Here is a 22,913-nt window from a genome sequence, read left to right as displayed (position 1 = left end):
AAATACAGACAGTAGCCTGGAAAACAGGCCTAGTAATTAACTGGTGTACTCAAACAACCCAGCACTAAAGTCACACTCTGGCCTACTCACTGGCCACTATCCTGCATCAATGCCCAAAGCACCGGGCAGATGAGAGTTTTAGGGGTGTATTTACTAAGCCTCAGGTGGAGATAAAGTGGACGGAGATAAAAGGGGTCATTCTGACCTGATCGCTCGCTGCAGTTATTCGCAGCGCAGCGATCAGGTCAGAACTGCTCATGCGCCAGCGCCACAGTGCGCCGGTGCATGGCTGACATTCGATGGGTGACGTTGCCTAGCGATCGCCTCTGCCTGATTGACAGGCAGAGGCGGACGCTGGGCGGGAGGGGGCTGCACGGCGGCATTTGGCCGCCGTTTTAGGGGCGCGGTCCGGCCAACACAGGCGTGGCCGGACCCTGCAGGGGGCGGGCCACAGCAGCTGCGTGACGTCACACACAGCTGCTGCAACGAGTAACTCCCTGCCAGCCGTAGGAGCTGCGCTGTCCGGGAGTTGCTCTTCAAGTACAAAAGCATTGCCGCTGTGTGATGCTTTTGCACCTGTGCAGGGGGGTAGGACCTGATATGCGGGGCGGACTAGCCCTGTGCTGGGCGTCCCCCCGCACGTCAGGGAAGATGAATGTCGAAATGACCCCCAAAGTACCAGCCAATCACCGCCTAAGTGTCATTTTTCAAACCCAGGCTGTGACATGGCAGTTAGGAGCTGATTGGCTGGTACTTTGAGGGTAATTCAGATCTGATCATTGCTGTGCGTTTTTTACACAGCGGGCGATAAGATACTAACTGCACATGTTAAGAAATAATGAGAGAGTCTGTTATAGTGTCCCAGAGAAATTTCTTTGTTCTTCCATAGGTTCACTTTCCTCCAGGTAAGTTCCTTTCCAATTATGGCTCTGCCCTGAGGAAAAGTTAATAAGAACTCGAAACGCGTTGGCGGCTTATTGATCCATTTACCTGCATCCATAATTGGAAAGGAACTTACCTGGTCCTGCTGCCGGTGTCTAGCTTGGAAGGAGTAAGGAGAAATTCCGGAAACTCCCCAAAAAATCTTTTGCTCTCTCCATTGCTCCATATTAGGAGCTTGGCACAAAGTTTTCTGCTTTGAAGATTGATTGGAGGAAAGTGAACCTATGGAAGAACAAAGAAATTTCTCTGGGACACTATAACAGACTCTCTCATTATTTCTTAACATTATCCATTATTTTTAAATATTGTTATACATATTTGAGGTGGCAGCGCCCAAGCTATAGTCAAATTTTTATTTCTAGATTATCTGTTATTGGTGATTGGGAATCACCTGAGTATATCTGGGCAGCTCTTAGTCTACTAAGCGCTATTTTCTGATCCATATCCCTATATATCTTCACTAACTGCACATGCGTATGCACCGCAATGCGCACGAGTGTTGGACAACAACAACGGACATCACCGGTCAGCGACGGGATGGTGCGGAAAATCCGATCGCACGGGTGTTCGCAAGGTGATTGACAGGCTAAGGCCATTTGTGGGTGGCAACTGAGCGTTTACAGGGAGTGTCCGGGAAAAACGCAGGCATTACCAAGTGCTTTCATGGAGGTTGTTTAACGTCAGCTTCGGCCCCCGATCAGCCCGTTCTCATCGCACTGGAGGAGTAAGTCCTGGGCTGCGCATAGACTGCACAAAGTGGATTTTCGCAGCTCAGCTACACATGCGACACTTGCACGGCAAATTTACACTCCCTCTGGAGGCGGCGACTATCTGATCGCAGGACAGCAAAATTAGCAGCCCAGCGATCAGATCTGAATTACCCCCTTTATCTCTGGCCACTTTATCTCCACCTGAGGCTTAGTAAATAGACCCCTTAAATTCTTCCTGTTCTCTGGTGATGATTCCCAGCTGACTCTGGGCAACCTAGAAAACCTGGTGTTCCAAACTACCATTGTTGCTGCAGAGTGCTCAGCCTTTGCTTTCCTCTCCCTTGGAGGGTTCTCTTCTGATCCCACAGGAATGTGGAATTTAGATGAGAGACAACCCCTCTCTCCACACTTTGAACATTTCAAATGGACCGGAGGAGAGGGCAATAGATGCAATACAATTATTAATGTACAAATTAGAATAAAAAGCTGCTTTATATGTAATTATCAGAAAACTATTAGATTCAATTGATAAAGAATATGCACAAAGTGTATTAATTGCATTTAGGAGCCATACAGACACTTTACAGGAACCATTGTTGTATCTAATCTTTGCAGATATGTACAGCCAAGGAAGGGCTAGGGTATATTCAGCTTACAATCACCATCCCAACACTTACTGTACACATGGGCCTGGAGCTGAAATTTATGAGGGGCCTACTGTGTGCAGCCGTACATTCATGCACTTAACTTGAGAGCTCGTTGTTATTCAGTTACATACAATACCCATTATTAAATTACACATTTCATTATACTGCCATACCCAGGATTCAAACCTATAACCTGTTGAATTCACCCTACTCATTGAGCTAATTGATCCTGCATAAAACTATGAACACTATGTGAAGCTACTGGTTCTTTGTAAGAAAACAATTATCAGCATTGTAATTGAGCAGATCTATGTAGTGTGCTGTCACACATCCAATCTCTTGCAGCCACACGCTACGTAGTTCTGCCCAGCCGCAATGCTGATATATTTTTTCACAAAGTACAAGGTAAGCTTCAAATAGTTAGAATTCTCTAGCTTTCTATGCAAGGACAGATAGCTCAATGAATAGATTGTTTGACTGCAATGCCACAGGCAATGTGTTTGAATCCCAGGTATGTCAGCATCTTAATAAAGGACAGTGTGACTGAGTAACAAAGAAATCTCAAGTTGAGTTCATGAATGTTATATACAGTAGGTATTAGCGACAGAAGGGGTCAGGATAGGAGACAGGGGTGGGCAGGAGATGCTGGTCTTCACAAAGGGGGGAAGCTGTAAGTGAAAGTAATTAAAACAGATAATCGACAAGTGCTGCCAACAGCGCCCCCTACCCTGCAGCGCTATGGGGGTCATTCCGAGTTGATCGTAGCTGTGCTATGTTTAGCACAGCTACGATCAGGCACTCAGACATGCGGGGGGACGCCCAGCACAGGGCTAGTTCGCCCTGCATGTCAGTGCCGCCGACTCCCCCCCCCCCCCCCCCCACCCCCAGCAGAAGTGCAAAAGCATCGCACAGCGGCAATGCTTTTGCATTTGAGGAGCAACTCCCGGCCAGCGCAGCTCCTGTGGCTGGCCGGGAGAACCTCTTCGCTGCCCTGGGTCGCAGCGGCTGCGTGTGACGTCACGCAGCCACCGCGGCCCGCCCCCCTAAAGGTCCGGCCACGCCTGCTTTGGCCGGACCTCACCCCCTAAATAGCGGCTTAACGCCACCGTCCAGCCCCCTCCCGCCAAGTGACCGCCTCTGCCTGTCAATCAGGCAGAGGCGATCGCTAGGCAACGATGGCCTTTGGCCGTCTGGCATGCGCCGGCGCACTGTGATGCCGACGCATGTGCAGTACTGACCCAATCGCACTGCTGCGATAAACTGCAGCGTGCGATCGGGTCAGAATGACCCTCTATGTGCAGTACACCCTTTGCACACACCTAGATACGGCCCTGTGCTACCTACCCACACTACATCTCCACACTATGGAGGTTATTCAGAGTTGTTAGCAAACCAAAAAAGTTAGCAATTGGGCAGAACCATGTCCACTGCAGGGAGGGGGGGGGGCAGATGTAACATGTGCAGAGAGAGTTAGATTTGGGTGGGTTATTTTGTTTCTGTGCAGGGTAAATACTGGCTGCTTTATTTTTACACTGCAGTTTAGATTTCAGTTTGAGCACACCCCGCCCAAATCTAACTCTCTCATCTGCCCCACCTACAGTGCAGCATGGTTTTGCCCAATTAATAACTTTCTCGGTTTGCTAACAACTCTGCATAAACCCCTATGTAACTGCACTACCTCCCCACACTACATCATTACACTACCTCCCCGCACTACATCATTACACTACCTCCCCGCACTACATCATTACACTACCTCCCCGCACTACATCATTACACTACCTCCCCACACTACATCATTACACTACCTCCCTGTACTACATCATTACACTACCTCCCCGCACTACATCATTACACTACCTCCCCGCACGACATCATTACACTACCTCCCGCACTACATCATTACACTACCTCCCCGCACTACATCATTACACTACCTCCCTGTACTACATCATTACACTACCTTCCCACACTACATCATTACACTACCTCCCCGCACTACATCATTACACTACCTCCCCGCACTACATCATTACACTACCTCCCTGTACTACATCATTACACTACCTCCCCGCACTACATCATTACACTACCTCCCTGCACTACATCATTACACTACCTTCCCACACTACATCATTACACTACCTCCCCGCACTACATCATTACACTACATTACACTACCTCCCCGCACTACCTCCCTGTACTACATCATTACACTACCTTCCCACACTATATCATTACACTACCTCCCTGTACTACATCATTACACTACCTCCCTGTACTACATCATTACACTACCTCCCCGCACTACATCATTACACTACCTCCCCGCACTACATCCCATCAGTATTTTGCCAGAGTCTGTGGTTAGTTCTCCAAGATGTTTGGAACAGCTTCCTTGAAAAGTTCCCTCAAAAAATGGGTGCAAGTGTGCCTAGAAGAATTGATGCTGATTTCTCTTCTGTTCATTCACTTTGCATTTTGTTAATTGTTAACAAATAACTATTAACACTTCAATTTTTGACATCCCTAGATGGTAAGAACTCTAACACCACACAACAATATAAACACCTGGGGGTAACTTCATTAAAGGTAGCACCCATACTAGTCAGCTGTCAACCAGCTATTTGTCAGGTTTACATTAGACTCTGATGGACATTTCAGCCCAGAGGCTGCTACTGTACTTCTTCCAAGGATATCCACTGTAGAGTAAAGGTGTTATACTGTATGTACCTGTAAACACAGGCGCTAGTGATTAATTTGTTATCCAGTGGCTCCATCTATTGGCCAAACAAAGTAAGAGCAGCTGGCCAGACTTACCCGGTTAAACACTAATAATTGAAAACAAAAGGATTTAGGGAGGAAATGTTATACTGCCAATCGGGATCCGGTCTCTAGGTCGACAAAGTTTAGGCCAACCACTATTGGTCGACAGCAACTAGGTCGACAGGGTTTCAAGGTCGATGGGGTCTCTAGGTCGACATGTTCTAGGTCGACAGGTCAAAAGGTCGACATGAGTTTTTCCAAAAAAAAAAATTTGAACTTTCTCATACTTAACGATCCACACGGACTACGATTGGGAATAGTAACCTGTGCCGAGCGCAGCGGCAGTGGAGCGAGACACCTTGCCCGAAGCATGGCGAGCGAAGCGAGGGGACACGGTGCACTAATTGGGGTCCCCGATCACTGTACGGAGAAAACGACACCAAAAAAACATTAAAAACTCATGTCGACCTTTTGACCTGTAGACCTAGACCATGTCAACCTAGAGACCCTGTCGACCTAACATCCCTGTCGACCTAGTTACTGTCGACCAATAGTGGTCGACCCAAACATGGTCAACCTAGACACTTTTGACCCTATGAACCACACCCCTGCTAATCACCAATTGCACACTGGATCTAGGAGGAACTACTTACTGATAGCTTCAAACGTGTCATCTCCATTCCATCATTTCTACATGTATTACTGGCGTTACCATAATCTCCCTATAGCAGACTTGCCTACTCTCCCGGATTCTGCGGGAGACACCCGGTTTCTCGGGTAGTCCCCCGCAGCCCCGGAAGAGTGGGCACCCCTCCCGCATTCTGCCGACTTCCTAGGAAAGTGGCCAGAATGGGGATCTACATAGTGCTGAATCGAGGACCCGGCGGAGGGGGTGGATTTAACAATGCTATTATATGCTAATTGTGTCATTGAAGCTCCGCCCATATGCAAATACTGCCCAATTGCGTTATTTGCTTGTGCAGTGGGCGGGGCCTAATTACATCATTGCCCGGTCCCGCCTCCGTCGCCGCCCACCTCCTTCTCCACTCCGAGTATCTCCCGGAGAGGAGAGAAGAATAGTAGGTAAGTATGCTCTATAGGGATAACAGCAGCAGTATTCATCCCTGTCCCAGCTACAGTATACGCAGGATTTTTGGAGGGGGGGTTTCCAAATGTTTGGTTTTAGAGTTATTGCCGCCAGCCCATTAGGGATGCATAATTAGCATGTAACAAGCCATAGTCTACCCCAAACATAGTGCAGTGTATATAATATAGTCAGTGTCGGACTGGGGCATGAAGGACCCACCGGGGGGATGCTGTTGTAGGGGCCATGCTTAAGGGTGTGGCCAGGCTCCAGTGGGGGTGTGGCCAGCCACCACATAGGTTTGGCTAACCATTACAGAGTACATGTTCCGTGCCCAATGGTAAATATATAATAAACCAAATTCCTGTGAAGTATAATGTAACATATGTATAATGCATAATCCAAGTGCACTAGGATAGAGTCTGGAACTTGATCTCTAGAGGAGAAGAAGGGCTCACAGGCAGTGGGCGCACCGGGGGGTTTTCCCGGGTTCCCCTGTGGGCCAGTCCGACCCTGAATACAGTACATATGCAGGCCCAATGATCACTGTATGCTGCTTACCAGATTCTATCTGGTGCGATGACTGAGCGCTCAGATCCACAGACACACGGCAGACTTGGTAGGAAAATCTGCCGCGACTGGGTGTGTGCAGCAGCTCCATCCCGCCCTTTATACTGCATGTAGTGGCCGCTGGCCAGGCTGTGGGGAAAAGGGGTTTCTGGGCAACTGGAACCCCCCCTCCCCCTGCATTTGCCTATGCTACAGTATATACACCCAGCGGCAGCTCCTACCTGGATGGAAGAAGAGCGCAGCCGCTGGCCGTACTACCGTTTCCCCACCGCCTGCTCCCGCGCTGGCCCGGGTCCCGACTCCTGCACAATGTAGCTGACAGGTGCCTGGAACAGCGCATGCGCAGTATTCGCGGCGGTTCTGTGAATGCAACAAAACCCCGGCTTCTATGGGCTGCATCGGCTACGTTCCTACTTGGTGGTAACCTATGTTTAATGTATATGACATTATTGTGTATCAAAATCAATGAAAAATTGCAATTTATTTATTTCGATTTTTTTATTTTATTTTGTAATCGGCTATTCCATAATTGGATCTACAGTATGTTCTTTTTACCTCCTAGGAATCCTATCTCACGTCTGAAGACCATTTGCGACTGGCAGGAGAAATAATCAGTGTTATAGGAGCAATTATAATTTTAATCCTCAAGGTAAATAGAAGTCATAACCGAAAAAAAATAAAAACTCTGTTTCCTGTTTTCATTCTGGGATCCTATTTGAATACAGCTTTTGGGGAACTTTTCAATGAGACATTTTTCATATGTCATATATATGTCACCCCCAGATTATTTTACTTTACTTGTTCCTTGATTTAAAAAAAACAAAAAACAACAACACATTAAAGACTAATATTATAAAAATGTATATGTCCCACAGCTTTTAGGAATTGCCAAAAGGCAGCTGATTTTGGGCAAACAGCTCAAATAACAAAGTATAGCATGTCAGTCCTCCCCCCACCTTTTGTACAATTGCTTTGACTACACTGGTCATGTCCTTAAGAGTCGATTTGTTAAACAGTTAATTTATCATTGGGCGTCAAGCTTCTTTGCCCCAGAGTGATGGGATGCAGAATATACTCCACCCTCCTAAGCAGTTTTCAAAGATGTACCATAGCAGATGTGACAAAAATATATGTACTTGGGTGGTCATTCCGAGTTGTTCGTTCGTTATTTTTTTTTCGCAACGGAGCGATTAGTCGCTAATGTGCATGCGCAATGTCCGCAGTGCGACTGCACCAAGTAAATTTGCTATGCAGTTAGCTTTTTTACTCACGGCATTACGAGGTTTTTTCTTCGTTCTGGTGATCGTAATGTGATTGACAGGAAGTGGGTGTTTCTGGGCGGAAACTGGCCGTTTTATGGGTGTGTGTGAAAAAACGCTACCGTTTCTGGGAAAAACGCGGGAGTGGCCGGAGAAACGGAGGAGTGTCTGGGCGAACGCTGGGTGTGTTTGTGACGTCAAACCAGGAACGAAACTGACTGAACTGATCGCAGTTGCCGAGTAAGTCTGGAGCTACTCAGAAACTGCTAAGAAGTGTCTATTCGCAATTCTGCTAATCTTTCGTTCGCAATTTTACTATGCTAAGATTCACTCCCAGTAGGCGGCGGCTTAGCGTGTGCAAAGCTGCTAAAAGCAGCTTGCGAGCGAACAACTCGGAATGAGGGCCTAGGAGCGCTGTCTAATGCAGTATGTATTTATTAGATCATACAAAAATATTCACACATTAAAACTAATTGTTGGCAACAATAAGATGAATATATTACAATAATTGGTATTCAATCTTAAATCTATCTAAAAATAATATAGAATGTTTTTTGAGTCACAAAGGCCCTCATTCTGAGTTGTTCGCTTGTTAGCTGCTTTTAGCAGCATTGCAAACGCTAGGCCGCCGCCCTCTGGGAGTGTATCTTAGCTTAGCAGAATAGCGAACGAAAGATTAGCAGAACTGCTACTAAATAATTCCTTGCAGTTTCTGAGTAGCTCCAGACCTACTCCTAGATTGCGATCAGCTCGGTCCGTTTAGTTCCTGGTTTGACGTCACAAACACGCCCTGCGTTCGGCCAGCCACTCCCCAGTTTCTCCAGACACTCCTGCGTTTTTCCCTGACACGCCTGCGTTTATTAGCACACTCTCGGAAAACGCTCAGTTACCACCCAGAAACGCCCCTTTCCTGGCAATCATTCACCGATCAGCAGTGCGACTGAAAATCGCCGCAGGATCCACAGCACAACTGCTATGTTTTTAGTGAAATAACTAAGCGCATGCGCCCTGCGTGCCATGCGCAATTAGCAACAAATCGCAGCATAGCGAAAATCGGCAACGAGCGAACAACTTGGAATGACCCCCAAAGTGAAGAGTGTATCACACAAAAAATCCAAACCACAATGGTATTCCTAATATGGGGGGTAATTCTGAGTTGATCGCAGCAGAAAACTTTTTAGCAATTGGGCAAAACCATGTGCACTGCAGGGGAGGCAGATATAACATGTGCAGAGATAGTTAGATTTGGGTGTGGTGTGTTCAATCTGCAATCTAAATTGCAGTGTAATAAATAAAGCAGCCAGTATTTACCCTGCACAGAAACAAACTAACCCACCCAAATCTAACTTTCTCTGCACATGTTATATCTGCCCCCCCCCCCTCCCCCCTGCAGTGCACATGGTTTTGCCCAACTGCTAAAAAATTTCCTGCTGCGATCAGCTTGGAATTACCCCCATAGAGCAGACATGCAACAGCTGATTGTTAATAGTTCGTCAAGTGTCAATTCCAGTTTAAGGGATTAATAAAGCAAAGCTTTGATTAGTGATAAATCGTTAGAGGCAGTTCAGTATCCACTTACAGAAAAAAAAATATTAATAATAAGTTGCAGAAAAATATCACTCCCAGCAGGGATGTATAATTGCATATAACAGCTAATTAATAGCAGTTCATCGGTACCCATAGTGTGGGAATAGAACCTGTGGTGAGCTTTGTTGCACTTGCCCCCCCCCCACCCCCCACCCCCCCTTCCACGCTGGCAATCTGATGGCTGGGATCCAAACCGTCAGTATCACAATCCCAACCCAGATGAATATTAACAATCAGCTCTGTGGCATGTCTCCTCTATAGGAGGAATACCATTGTGGTTTGAATGTTTGGTGTGATCCACTCTTCACTTTGTCGCTTAAAAAACATTATATATTATTTTTATACCACCGCTCTTGGCCCGAAAGACGATAATCATCCCTTTTTGCAACTCGGATAAATCACCCCTTTTACCCATGACAGCAGCGAGTGATATGTGTGCAGACGGCCTATCGCACACTTTATATACCCACCGAGCCAGCGCACGTCACGTGACGTACTTCATGGGCTACGCGCTGCCAACGTCACATGTAGGAGGTGGTCATAATAATGTGACTCCACCTTATATTTCTATTTATATATTTTTAGATTTATATTTTACACATTGGCGTTTACTAGGTCTGAACAATTAGCTCAATGCTAATGAGTCTCCCAACTTCCTCTTATTTAGACGCTGGATTAATTGGTCAATTCCAAGTCGCACTTTTCCACTTATTAAAACTTGAATGCAACTGTTTGTTTAAACATTGGGGGTAATTCCAAGTTGATCGCAGCAGGAAATATTTTAGCAGTTGGGCAAAACCATGTGCACTGCAGGGGGGCAGATATAACATGTGCAGAGAGAGTTAGATTTGGGTGTGGTGAGTTCAATCTGCAGTCTAAATTGCAGTGTAAAAATAAAGCAGCCAGTATTTACCCTGCACAGAAACAAAACAACCCACCCAAATCTAACTCTCTCTGCAAATGTTATATCTGCCCCCCCTGCTGTGCACATGGTTTTGCCCAATTGCTAACAAACTTGCTGCTGCGATCAACTCAGAATTACCCCCCTTGTTGCTGTCTGGTCTCCAATAATGTATCAATTTGCTAAACAGTATCTCTGTATCAAATATAAGGTGGGATGTATTAACTTACATTGCCGCCCCTCGCAGCGATGCTAATCGCATATGTACGGACATATGCAATCAGCATCTCAATGTGGTGACGGAGGCCCCTCGCGATACCTGTGAGGTGGTGTGGGGGGGGTCACCGTCACCTCCCTGGTCTCTCCCTCTCCTCCGGCCGGCTGTCCCGGGCGCCTTCTCCTCCTCCCAGCAGCCGCAGGAATCCCTGCAATTGGATTCCTCTCGGGGGGAAATACAAATAGAAGCCCATAGGCTTCTCTAAAGATGGTGTTACCCACTAGGACCAAGCTCTGGAGCTTGGTGCATATGCAGTAAGTAGCCAAACCTCAGAAAACTGCATTTCCAGAGCTTAACTGCAAAATATACATTGAGACATCCAGCCCAAAGGGTTAACAGAGAACATATTGCAATTATCTTCTCTGCTAATGGCCGACTCCTACAACATCGCATAGCTGAAGTACACGGACAACGGGTATTGGAGGTCATTCTGAGATGATCGTAGCTGTGCTAAATTTAGCACAGCTACGATCATTCACACTGATATGTGGGGGGACGCCCAGCACAGGTCTAGTCCACCCCGCATGTCAGTGCCTCCCCCCCCCCCCGACGCAGAAGTGCAAAGGCATCACACAGCAGCGATTCCTTTGCACTTCAAGAGCAGCTCCCGACCAGCGCAGCTTTAGCGTGCTGGCCGGGAGCTACTCATCACTCCCCGGCCCGCAGCGGCTGCGTTTGAAGTCATGCAGCCGCTGCGGCCCGCCCCCCCCCGTTCAGTCCGGCCACGCCTGCCTTGGCCGGACCGCCCCCACGAAACGGCGGCCAAACACCGCCGTTCCGCTTCTCTCCCCCCCCCCCCCCCCCGCCCAGCGACCGACTCTGCTTGTCAATCAGGCAGAGGCGATCGTAGCGGCCCGACGTCGGCACATGCGCATTTCTGACCCAATCGCACCGCTGCGATAAACTGCATTAGATTTAAAATGTTCAATTATTAAGTTATCAATGAGTTTGGATGCATCTGTCATCATATTAAAAATAATTAGTAGCTTAGTAACTCTTCCAACACGCCCATGGGGTGGCTGCCCAGTGTCGTCTTTGTTTTTGGGGTGTCGCCAGTATCCCTGATCTCCAGCTTTTCTTTCTGTTCAGTTATATAATCACTTTTCTGTTTCGAGATGGGTTTAAAGTTTTCTTTCTGTTCTCTGTTATGTGTCTAAGGAATATAGAGGTCTATTTACTAAGCCTTGGCTGGAGATAAAGTAGACGGAGATAAAGTACCAGCTCCTAGCACGCCAAAATGACAGGAGCCGATTGGCTAGTACTTTATCCCCGCCCACTTTATCTCCATCCAAGGCTTAGTAAATTAGACCCCTAAATTAGCTCCAACTGTCATTGGACCTACAGATGCCGTAATTGCCAGATTCCACTTTTAAACTGGACTAGGAAATATATTTTGCTTTCTCCCTGCATAGACCGGCGTTGCTATTCAATTTCATAATGGGCAGCATGGCTTGTGTAGTGGTTAGCATTGCTGCCTCACAGCACTGAGGTCACGAGTTCAATTCATGGTCATGGCTCATCGATGTGGAATATGTATGTTCTCTAGGTGTTTGCATGGGTTCCCCTCACTACCCTAGTGTGTATGTATAAATGACTGTTAAGAAACAATAATAAGTTATATCTGAAATATCTCTTTAGATTCCGGACCTGCTTCAGATAAGAGATGTGAGATATCTAACTCAAGCTGTACAAGGAGGACCTTTCACCCTCATCATGTGAGCATTGTGAGGTTGCATAGCCCATACTGTATGCAGGACTTTTTTAAGCTAGGCATGGGGGGCATTCAACACCAGGGGCGGATTGGCCCACCAGGACACCATGACAGATTCCGATGGGCTGGTCCCATATTCCCTTCAGCCAGGCCGTGGGCATATCAGTCCTTGTATATTCAGACGTACAGATGTACATCAGGGAAGGGCATTGTAGCAGCATATGCATAAAGTCACAGGTAAACATTTGCATAGCGTAAAGCAAAGGAGGCCCCAACTGTGTCTATCTCAGAATCAGGCCCCGGCCTCTTTACAGACCCCTCCCCCTCAACAGACTCCACCCCCATTAGGGCTGCTTATATAAATTTCCCGGGCTAGTGTTCGATCCCAATCCGTCCCTGTTCAACACTGATAAGGCCAAAAGAAGATGAATATATTATATAGCTGTGTAATGCATATTTACTTTCATTTTTAATAGAATCAAATCTAGGGTGTCCTTTTCTAAAGTCCTCCCCCCAAAGCAGTCCTTGAATAAGGCTCAATATTTTCCTGGAAGCCACTCAGTCTGGACCCACTAGAATTGTATATTACTGTACCTGATGGTTTAATATTGGCATGATGCAGTGCCATAGCCCAGCTGGTCTCACGCAATTGGCCGGATCTTGCTGGGTGTGGGTCACGCAATTAATGATTGCAATACACAAAGTAAATCAAAAATGATCGCACCATTCTCAGAAATAAAGAAACAAACAGGACATAACATAATAGAGTGATATAATTTATGGGACAGAAATATATAGCTGATAAACAGCTTATGACATAGAATACTTTATTCTAAAAAATATGCTAACTTAATAAAGAACAAACGGCCTAATTCAGACCTGATCGGTGCCAATCAGGTCTGAACTGCACATCATACTTACCTACTCTCCCGGATTCTGCGGGAGACACGCGGTTTTCGGGTAGTCCCCTGCAGCCCCCGGAAGAGTGGGCACCCCTCCCGCATTCTGCCCACTTCCTAGTGAAGTGGGCAGAATATGGAGAATAACACCGTAAAATCACAGACCCGGCGGGGGGCGGAGCCTAATGACGCGATCAGATGCTAATCGCGTCATTTTAGCTCCGCCCCTAGCCAAATTTCATCCAATTACCGTCTTTTCCCGGTGGGTGGGCGGGGCCTGCTGATGTAATCAGCTTGGCTCCTCCCTCATCACCGCCCACCTGCTTCTCCTCTGCGGTCATCTCCCGGAGAGGAGATTTAAAATATCGGTAAGTATGCTGCACATGCGGCGACCAGCACAGCGATGGGTAGCTCCCTGCCAGGGTGCAGAAGCTGCACTGCCAGGGAGCTACTCGTAAAGTACAAAAGCATCGCCGCTGTGCGATGCTTTTGTACTTGTGCGGGGGGAGGGGGGGGGCATGACATGCGGGGCGGACTAGCCCTGTGCTGGGCGTCCCCACGCATGTCAGTGTGCCTGATCGTAGATGTGCTAAATTTAGGCCGCATGTGCACTGCATGTGGGGCAGATGTAACATGTGCAGAGAATTAGATTTGGGTGGGTTATATTGTTTCTGTGCAGGGTAAATACTGGCTGCTTTATATTTACACTGCAATTTAGATTTCAGTTTGAACACACCACACCCAAATGTAACTCTCTCTGCACATGTTACATCTGCCCCACCTGCAGCGCAGCATGGTTTTGCCCATTAGCTAACAAATTTGCTGCTGAATTAGGCCCATGGAACGTTGTGAATAAAAGTAACTTTTTTCCACTCTCACCAATGTCTCCTGTGTGCCACTAGAATCTCCTACCCGTGTTTCGTCCTGGTGACTCTCACAATGCGACTAACTAACACAGACGGGGAGGTGGTCCCGATGTCGGTATTACTGGTGCTCGGCTGGTGCTACGTCATGTATTTTGCTCGTGGATTTGAGATGCTCGGACCTTTCACCATAATGATCCATAAGGTAAGAAGATTCCAGCAGATAGGAAACAACAGCTGGGCCCCCTCCATCAGATCTGGGCCCCTAGTAATAGGTACCCAGCCAGCCCCTCCCCCACAACTTAGCGCCACTGTACATATATTTTGTTAGATTGTATAAAATACACTTCTTTCCACTATGGAAGTTTCCTACACTATTGAACGGTGCTGTAAATAATGAATCACAATGTATTCTGTACAGTGCATCAGGAGACCTTGTCCTCTCACTTTTTCCAGATGATTTTCAGCGACTTGCTACGGTTCTGCTGGCTCATGGTTGTCGTCCTATTTGGATACACTACCGGTATGGAAAGAATTATGAAACGCTGTCACCAGGATGCTGTAAACTTTAATGGTTAAATGCAGTTTTGGTGGCTCCTAGAATTTACAATGACTTCAACCAACTTTTGCCAAGTTACTTGGAAATTTGAAATGTCCTAAGACAGTGGTTCTCAAACTCGGTCCTCAGGACCCCACATGGTGCATGTTTGCAGGTCTCCTCACAGAATCGCAAGTGAAATAAGTAGTTCCACCTGTGGACCTTTTAAAATTGTCTGTGAGTAATTAGTACACCTGTGCACCTGCTGGGTTACCTGCAAAATATGCACTGTGTGGGGTCCTGAGGACCGAGTTTGAGAACCTGTGCCCTAAGAAAAGAGGGGGTTATTCAGAGTCCGTAGCAGTTTTGCTAAAATAGCAAGACTGCTACTGATAAAATCGCGTGCTGAGGGCCGCCCAGCAGAGGGCAAGGCTGTACAGCATGTGTAGCGCCACCCTGCATTGCAATCACAATTCAATTGCGATCGCCTCGCAGGAATTATTGAATAGAGGTAGGCCCCCTACATACGCAGCCAGTCCGGTACCATGTTTCCTTTTGCAGGAAACGCACGCAACATCATCCGACCACCTCCGAAAACAGGCATAACATGCGTTTTCTGCACCATTCCCCACCAACACCGCATCGCCGCCCCGGACCACCCACCGCCTGTCCTTCCAGGATGCAATTGCATTGTAAACGTCTGCGCGATGCGAGAGCGGCGCATGCGGACAAAGATCAGTTGTTTGCGATTTCACAAATGACCGATCAACTCTGAATAGCCCCCTAAGACCAGTAGCATTGTTTCAACAAAGTCTATGTACTGTATGTATATGTGTGTGTATATACATATATAGACAAAATCAGTATGTCATAATACAGACGTCGGGATCCCACTGCAGAAAAGACAGACAGGGGTGAGGGGTGTTCTCCCGTCTCCCCACCCCCCCTAACCTTATCCCTCCCTTCCCGCAGCCTGACCCTAACCTCCCCCCTTTGTGCCTAACCCCCCTGTGGAGGTGCCTAATCCTAACCCCCATCCCCGCTGCCTAAACCTAACCCTCCCTCCCCCGTGGACTAACACCCAGGGGTGCCTAACCCTAACCTTCCCTCCCCGCAGCCTAACCCTAACCTTCCCTCCCCGCAGCCTAACACTAACCTCCCCTCCACGCAGCCTAACACTAACTCCACCGCCTGATATCTAACCCCCCCTCGCAGCCTAATACTAACCTTCCCTCCCCGCAGCCTAACACTAACCCACCCTCCCCGCAGCCTAACACTAACATCCCTTCCCCGCAGCCTAACACTAACCTCCCCTCCCCGCAACCTAACACTAACCTTCCCTCCCCGCAGCCTAACACTAACCTCCCCTCCCCGCAGCCTAACACTAACCCCACCGCCTGATATCTAACCCCCCCCCCGCAGCCTAACCCTAACCTTCCCTCCCCGCAGCCTAACACTAACCCACCCTCCCTGCAGCCTGACACTAACCCACCCTCCCCGCAGCCTAACACTAACCCACCCTCCCTGCAGCCTAACACTAACCTTCCCTCCCCGCAGCCTAACACTAACCTCCCCTCCACGCAGCCTAACACTAACTCCACCGCCTGATATCTAACCCCCCCTCGCAGCCTAATACTAACCTTCCCTCCCCGCAGCCTAACACTAACCCACCCTCCCCGCAGCCTAACACTAACATCCCTTCCCCGCAGCCTAACACTAACCTCCCCTCCCCGCAACCTAACACTAACCTTCCCTCCCTGCAGCCTAACACTAACCTCCCCTCCCCGCAGCCTAACACTAACCCCACCGCCTGATATCTAACCCCCCCTCGCAGCCTAATACTAACCTTCCCTCCCCGCAGCCTAACACTAACCCACCCTCCTGCAGCCTAACACTAACATCCCTTCCCCGCAGCCTAACACTAACCTCCCATCCCCGCAACCTAACACTAACCTTCCCTCCCCGCAGCCTAACACTAACCTCCCCTCCCCGCAGCCTAACACTAACCCCACCGCCTGATATCTAACCCCCCCCCCCGCAGCCTAACCCTAACCTTCCCTCCCCGCAGCCTAACACTAACCCACCCTCCCTGCAGCCTGACACTAACCCACCCTCCCCGCAGCCTAACACTAACCCACCCTCCCCGCAGCCTAACACTAAACCACCCTCCCCGCAGCCTAACACTAACCCACCCTCCCCGCAGCCTAACCCTAACCCCGCCTGATATCTAACCCCCCCTCCCCTAGCCCTAAACCTGAGAATTAAGGTATACCTATGGTTGGGATTCCATCTGTCGAGATGGGGGCGTCGGTGTCCTGGGCTATTTGGAGTTCCGACGTCGGGATTTTGAAAGGTGTCGGGATCCCGGTGTCAGTATTTTGACTGTCAGGAACCAGACTGCATCCCATATATACGTATATTACATACAGCAGCCCAGGCCCCTCTTCCCCTCTCTACACAGTATCTCTAGTGCCCGGAAGGCGTCTGTCTATGTGTTCAGGCTAATCTCGAGAACCACCGGACAGATTGTAATGTTTCATACACCTAAGCCTCTCTCACCAAATGCTCTATAGAATTGTGAAAACCGCATCAAGATCCGTCCAGTGGTTCTGGAGATTAGCCCACACAGACAGAGGCCTACTGGGGACTTTATTTAATACAATGTAAAGATATATACAGTATGTGTGGGTAGGTAGATGTATTACCCCTTTCACATCGCAAAAATAACTCGATATTGACCCAGCATATTGCCGGGTCCACACGGGTCAGTGTCCGGTGTGAAAGAGCTATGGCCGAATTCCCGGGTCACCTGACCCGGTAATTCAACCCGGGTTATTAGAAGGGTTATTCCCGGGTTGAATACCGGGTCAGTGGCAGCGTAAATGGATTCCTGGGTTGAGGTGACCCGAGACCCGTTTACTACATAGGGAGAGGCGGCGTGGAGATGAGCTCATTTCCCAGCTCTGCCTCCGCCCCTGGCTCCACCCCCCGCCGCTATGGCAACCGACCCAGCAATTTGCTGGGTCGGAAAGCCAGCACATAGCCTCCAATGCAAGATCCCACTCGGGAAGGACCCGTTTCCAATTCCCAGGGTGGGATCCGGCATTGGAGATGTGAAAGGGGGGTGTGTGTGTGTGTGTGTGTGTGTGTGTGTGTGTGTGTGTGTGTGTGTGTGTGTGTGTGTGTGTGTGTGTGTGTGTGTGTGTGTGTGTGTGTGTGTGTGTGTGTGTATATATATATATACACGCACACACACACTCATTGGGGATGGGAATGTGTGCTTTTTGTCCTATATTTACAAGCTCACTGAAACTTTCAGCTCATGAGTAGATAGGTTAGAAATAACTGATCTGCGTGTGTGTTTTCTTCCACCCAGCATTTTACATCATATTCCAGACAGAGGACCAATCCCAGCTGGGGTACTTTAATGGCTATCCCTTGGCACTGTTCACCACGTTTGAACTGTTCCTCAATGTTATCAACGCTCCCACAAACTACAATGTTGATCTCCCCTATATATTCTACATCGTCTATTTCTCCTTCACCGTCATTGCCAACCTTCTAATGCTAAATCTGCTGATTGCCATGATGGGGGACACCCACTGGAGAGTGGCCCAGGACAGGGATGAGCTGTGGAGAGCTCAGGTATGGCCTCTGGACTATACATTATCTCTCTCTGCTCTTCTCAAATTCTATTAATGGGTGTCATTTTAAAGAAAGGGGAAATGCAGGTACGGCATGAAGGGAATTTGTTACACCTGACACAGGGCCACCTGAGGTATGATGAGATCCTTGTCTTAGAAAGAGACATCCCACTGTTGACCGTCAATGGTTTTCTACGATGGTTGAAAGTCTCACTGTTGATGGCAGGGCCCAGATGGTTCATAGTTTATTTCTTCTTCTATTGCCCATGCAAGGCCTCTGTCTCCTCTTTTGTGCATGCACAATGACAAACTATCGATGGCTAGAAATGATTAACCATTTCGATGGTGGGTCCTTCAAGGGAGGGGGTGGCAGGTGTAGGCTGCGGGGAGGGGGAGGTTAGGGCTAGGCTGTGGTGTGGGGGGAGGGGGGTTAGGTTTAGGCTGCGGGAAGGTTGGATTAGGGTTAGGCTGCGGGGGTGGAGGGTCAGGCTGCAGGAAAGGAGGGTTAGGGAGATTAGGGGTTGTTTACTTACCAAAAAGATCCTGAGCATAGGGAAGCCGCTGTCAATATTTTGACTGTCAGCATTCTAAGCACCGGGATCTCGATACCATCCCGGGCATGGTTACACCTCTTCCTGGTTAGACTGGGTCCCTGGGTGGCAAAGACCAGAGACTCACCTTGCCTCACTTTCCCCACCACCAGTGCCAAACTAACAGGGCAGCCGGGACGGTCGTCCAAATGCCCCCACACATAGCTACTGTACATCGCCTGCATGGGGGCACTGTGCCATATGTCATTGTCAACTAAGGTTTCCATGTGGCATAACGTGAGATGGGGGCACTGCACAGTCTATAACACATGTGTGGTGCTGGGAGTAGTTACACATTATACTTTTTAATAAAACCACCAGCATAGCATTGTGACAATTTGATTGGCGGTGGCTCACACAAGTTAGTTGCCCTGGGGCCCCCACAAACCTTAATCCTGCTTTGCCTACCACTCTCTTCTTAAATGACCCCCTTTGTTTTGTATTAGTACAGAGTTGGGACATGGAGTTTCCAGAATAAGGGGGGTTTCTATAATTTGGTGCTCTCTGCCTAAAATCTAGTCTGTGTGTAAGACCAGAACAGCAGCAGTAGCAAACTATGCCTGATTCCTTTCTAACTCTCTCTGCACATTTTACATCTGCCCCACCTGCGGTGCAACATGGTTTTGCCCAATTGCTAACTTTTTGGGGTTTGCTGTCAAACCTGAATAACCCCCCTAGCCCCAACATTTTTGAACGTAAAATTTAAATTTTCCCTGACTTCAGTACCTGCTCTGGGGTTGCATGAAATAAGCTGCAATAATTCCTAAAGAAATGACCGCAACTAATTTTGTCCCCAGCAATTGAAAAGGAAAAACCTTGCAGCTGCAGGAAGACCCTACGAAGTTTTTCCAAATTTTGCCTGCAATTGGATGCAGGGGCGTTGGAACGAGGGGGGGGGGGGCAGATGCATTACTGGGAGGAGGTGTGACTGTGGTCCTGGGATGTCCCCACCTGGCCACACCTCATCCCAGACTGGTTTTAAAGGAGATGCCGCCCTTGTGGATTCGGGGGTGGGGATTAGAAAGGGAGAGGAGGCCAGAACCATGGGGGCGCCAAAATCATTTTTTTTCTACGCCCCCCCCCAACCTAAAAACAATCCGGCGCTCCTGATTGGATGTGATTCTAAATGTGTCTGTTCTGCTCTTCAGGTTGCAGCTACCACCCTTATGTTGGAACGCAAACTGCCGCGATGCCTCTGGCCCCGATCTGGTGTGTGTGGCACGGAATATGGCTTAGGCGACCACTGGTACCTTCGGTAAATTGAACGATATATTGAAGATTTTCTTTTTTTCTTTAAATCCATAAATGAACGCGTCAGTTACACATAAAGGAGTCAGGAGTTACACAGAGAGGAGATTATGGGCTTCATCAAATCTCATGAGAAGGCAGAATTAGCACTAATGATTATTATGAATATGTGTATTATGATTGTGTATGTCATATGACCGTCACCCGTATCCCAAAGAACAGAATCCCAACAGGGGTCAGGTAAGTATGTTTACCCTTACCCCTTACCCCACTAACCCTAACCCTCCCTTCCCACAGCCTAACCCTAACACCCACCCAACAGCCTAAATCTAACCATTACTTCCCTGCAGCCTAATTCTAATCATTCCTGGGGGTGCCTAAACCCCCCTCCCTGTAGCGCCTAACCCTTCCTTCCCCGCAGCCTAACCCCTAACACTTTCCCATCAGCCATCTTTTTTTGCTGAAATGCGTCTTATTCGCATCGCTATGATGCGATGGGGGTGCAATTATGCGTTTCAGCACAAATTGCAGCGTTAGTCGCTGGGGCTGCCCACCTTCTCTTGGTAAGGGGCCTGCTGTGGGTGAGTGGGTGGATGGCTGCTAGCTTCGAGAGACTTACCCTCTCTTTTGGGTGGATGGAGTACCCAATTTTCTTGATCCTCCCAGCCGTTCCGGGAGAGTAGAAAAGAGTTGTTTGTTGTGGGCACGTTACCAGAACATACAAAATACCTTTATACTTCAAATGTATATAGCAATGGATTTCTTTTAGAAATACTTTCATTTAAATGCCCATTAGATAAATAGTATCAGGAATTTCCTTTTCAGGAGATGGTATTTTTATGCTACTTTTGATAAGAATAGTTGATAGAGATGGGCTGGTGGAACATCCATTCTGCAATGTAAAGGAAAACGTAATGGTTAGAAAAAAGTTTTTTTTATAGAATCTCTGTGTGAGTTGAGTGGACATTAGGGGCAATTGTAAATTGTATGTAATTTGAACATAGCCACAAGGGATTAACTAATATCTGGTTTGTTTTGCAGTGTGGTGGTGAGAAAGGACCTAAGTCAGCAGAAGATTAGCCGCTACATTAAGGCATTTCAAGGACCTGAAGGGGAGCAACAGGATAGACCTATCCAAAATGACTTAAAGTCCAACACAAGTTTTTGCTCAACCATAAAACCCGATCTCCCCACCGTGAAGGTCACAGAAGTGGCTGCAGATGAACCACCCAAGACTTCGCAAACACAAAACGAGGAAACAACCAACACGCAAAGTACTTCACACATGGTACACCTTGAGCTACCGCAGGTATATGTACAACCGCAAAGGATAGAGCACCAATCTTCTGGGAATGAAGCATCACCAATTAGAACTGCCAGTGGCCGTGGCTGGAAAGGGCCAATTACCGTAAAGGACCCAGGGGGAAAAGTGCTACAAGATACCGACCAATACGAAGAGGAAGAAATATACTATGTCTGACAGCACAGCGTATTTATGTTATAATGGAACGATACCTAGTATCTAAAAAGCAATAACTAACTCCTTGGACCTTTATGCCAACAAGAGAGGGGGAAAAACAAAAAAGTACTAAAATCATTTAACTCAATGACCTTCTACTTATTAGCGTTCTACAAAGAACGCAGCCAGACGTGGGTTGAGACCACAGAAAGCAATCATTTGTGGGGGATGACAAAGATTATGAAACTAATTATGGCTACAGAAGATAGTGTTATATATTGTGATAATGTGCTATAACTGCCATCCTATGGAGTCCTATGGAGACCAAATTTCATGAAACTTTTCCCTCCCTCATAGGAATCTTCATCTGTATAATATGACATTATATAAATATATATATATTACATATAGAGACCTTCAGCATATTTGCGGGGGCATGCTGCTTATATTTTGATCTATAGAACTGAAATGCTTCGGCAATTTTCACGCTGGACAGTAATAACATGAAATACTGTAAATACTGTACAAGATTGTAAAAATAAATGTATTTCACTAGGCAGTCAGTTTTTTTATAGGTTATTTTTCCGATCCCAATCCCATTTTTAGCCCCTGGGGCAGATTTATTAAATCTTGGAGAGAATTAAAGTTCCAACCAATCAGCTCCTAACTGCCATGTACAGGCTTCCTTTAAATATATTAGGTCCAATTATGCAGATTTGCCTGCAGAGCTGGCCCTAACCAATATGATGCCCTAAGCAAGATATTGGCTGGTGCCCCCTAGCACTGGCGCTAGTTCTGCAGGAGATCCCTGGCGTGAGTCAGCTGGCAGCTCTGCTAACGTTGGGCGCCTTTTGTTTATGAAAATGCGTCTTATTTGCATTGCTATGTGGCTAGGATGCACGAGCAGCTTCTGCTGATTAAAATGATATGCAGCATGCCTATATTCTGTGTGTGACTGCGCCTGTATCTGCATCCGAAATGCTACATTATAGTGATTTCCAGGAATACACTGCAATGTAGCATTTCGTATGCAGATACAGCCGCAGTCACACACAGAATATAGGCATGCCGCATATCATTTTAATTAGCAGGAGCTGCTGGTGCCCCTAAGCATACCAAACGCCCTAAGCAATAAGCATTTGCCTAGTTTGCCTATTCCTAAGGCCGGCTCTGTTTGCCTATATAACAATATATCTGAGCTTTAATATAGAAATAAAG

At 47.6% G+C, this 22,913-nt stretch overlaps 1 protein-coding gene across 1 annotated transcript in view; it reads left to right on the top strand.

Moving 5' to 3' along the window:
- The window catches only part of LOC135058256 (transient receptor potential cation channel subfamily V member 5-like), a 197,631-nt gene extending 175,450 nt beyond the window's left edge, over nt 1-22,181 (top strand). The window contains exons 10-16 of the mRNA XM_063963788.1: nt 7,282-7,368; nt 12,382-12,458; nt 14,256-14,421; nt 14,673-14,739; nt 18,131-18,399; nt 20,137-20,243; nt 21,278-22,181. Coding sequence (XP_063819858.1) covers nt 7,282-7,368; nt 12,382-12,458; nt 14,256-14,421; nt 14,673-14,739; nt 18,131-18,399; nt 20,137-20,243; nt 21,278-21,716 — 1,212 coding nt within the window. The 3' untranslated portion in view covers nt 21,717-22,181. The remainder of the gene's footprint in view (nt 1-7,281; nt 7,369-12,381; nt 12,459-14,255; nt 14,422-14,672; nt 14,740-18,130; nt 18,400-20,136; nt 20,244-21,277) is intronic.
- Nucleotides 22,182-22,913: the final 732 nt, after the last annotated feature.

The sequence above is a fragment of the Pseudophryne corroboree genome, chromosome 3 (assembly GCF_028390025.1).
Source record: "Pseudophryne corroboree isolate aPseCor3 chromosome 3, aPseCor3.hap2, whole genome shotgun sequence".
NCBI classification, from domain to species: Eukaryota; Metazoa; Chordata; class Amphibia; order Anura; family Myobatrachidae; genus Pseudophryne; species Pseudophryne corroboree.
Note: the sequence above shows the minus strand (reverse complement) of the source record. Positions and strands in the feature narration are given on the sequence as shown.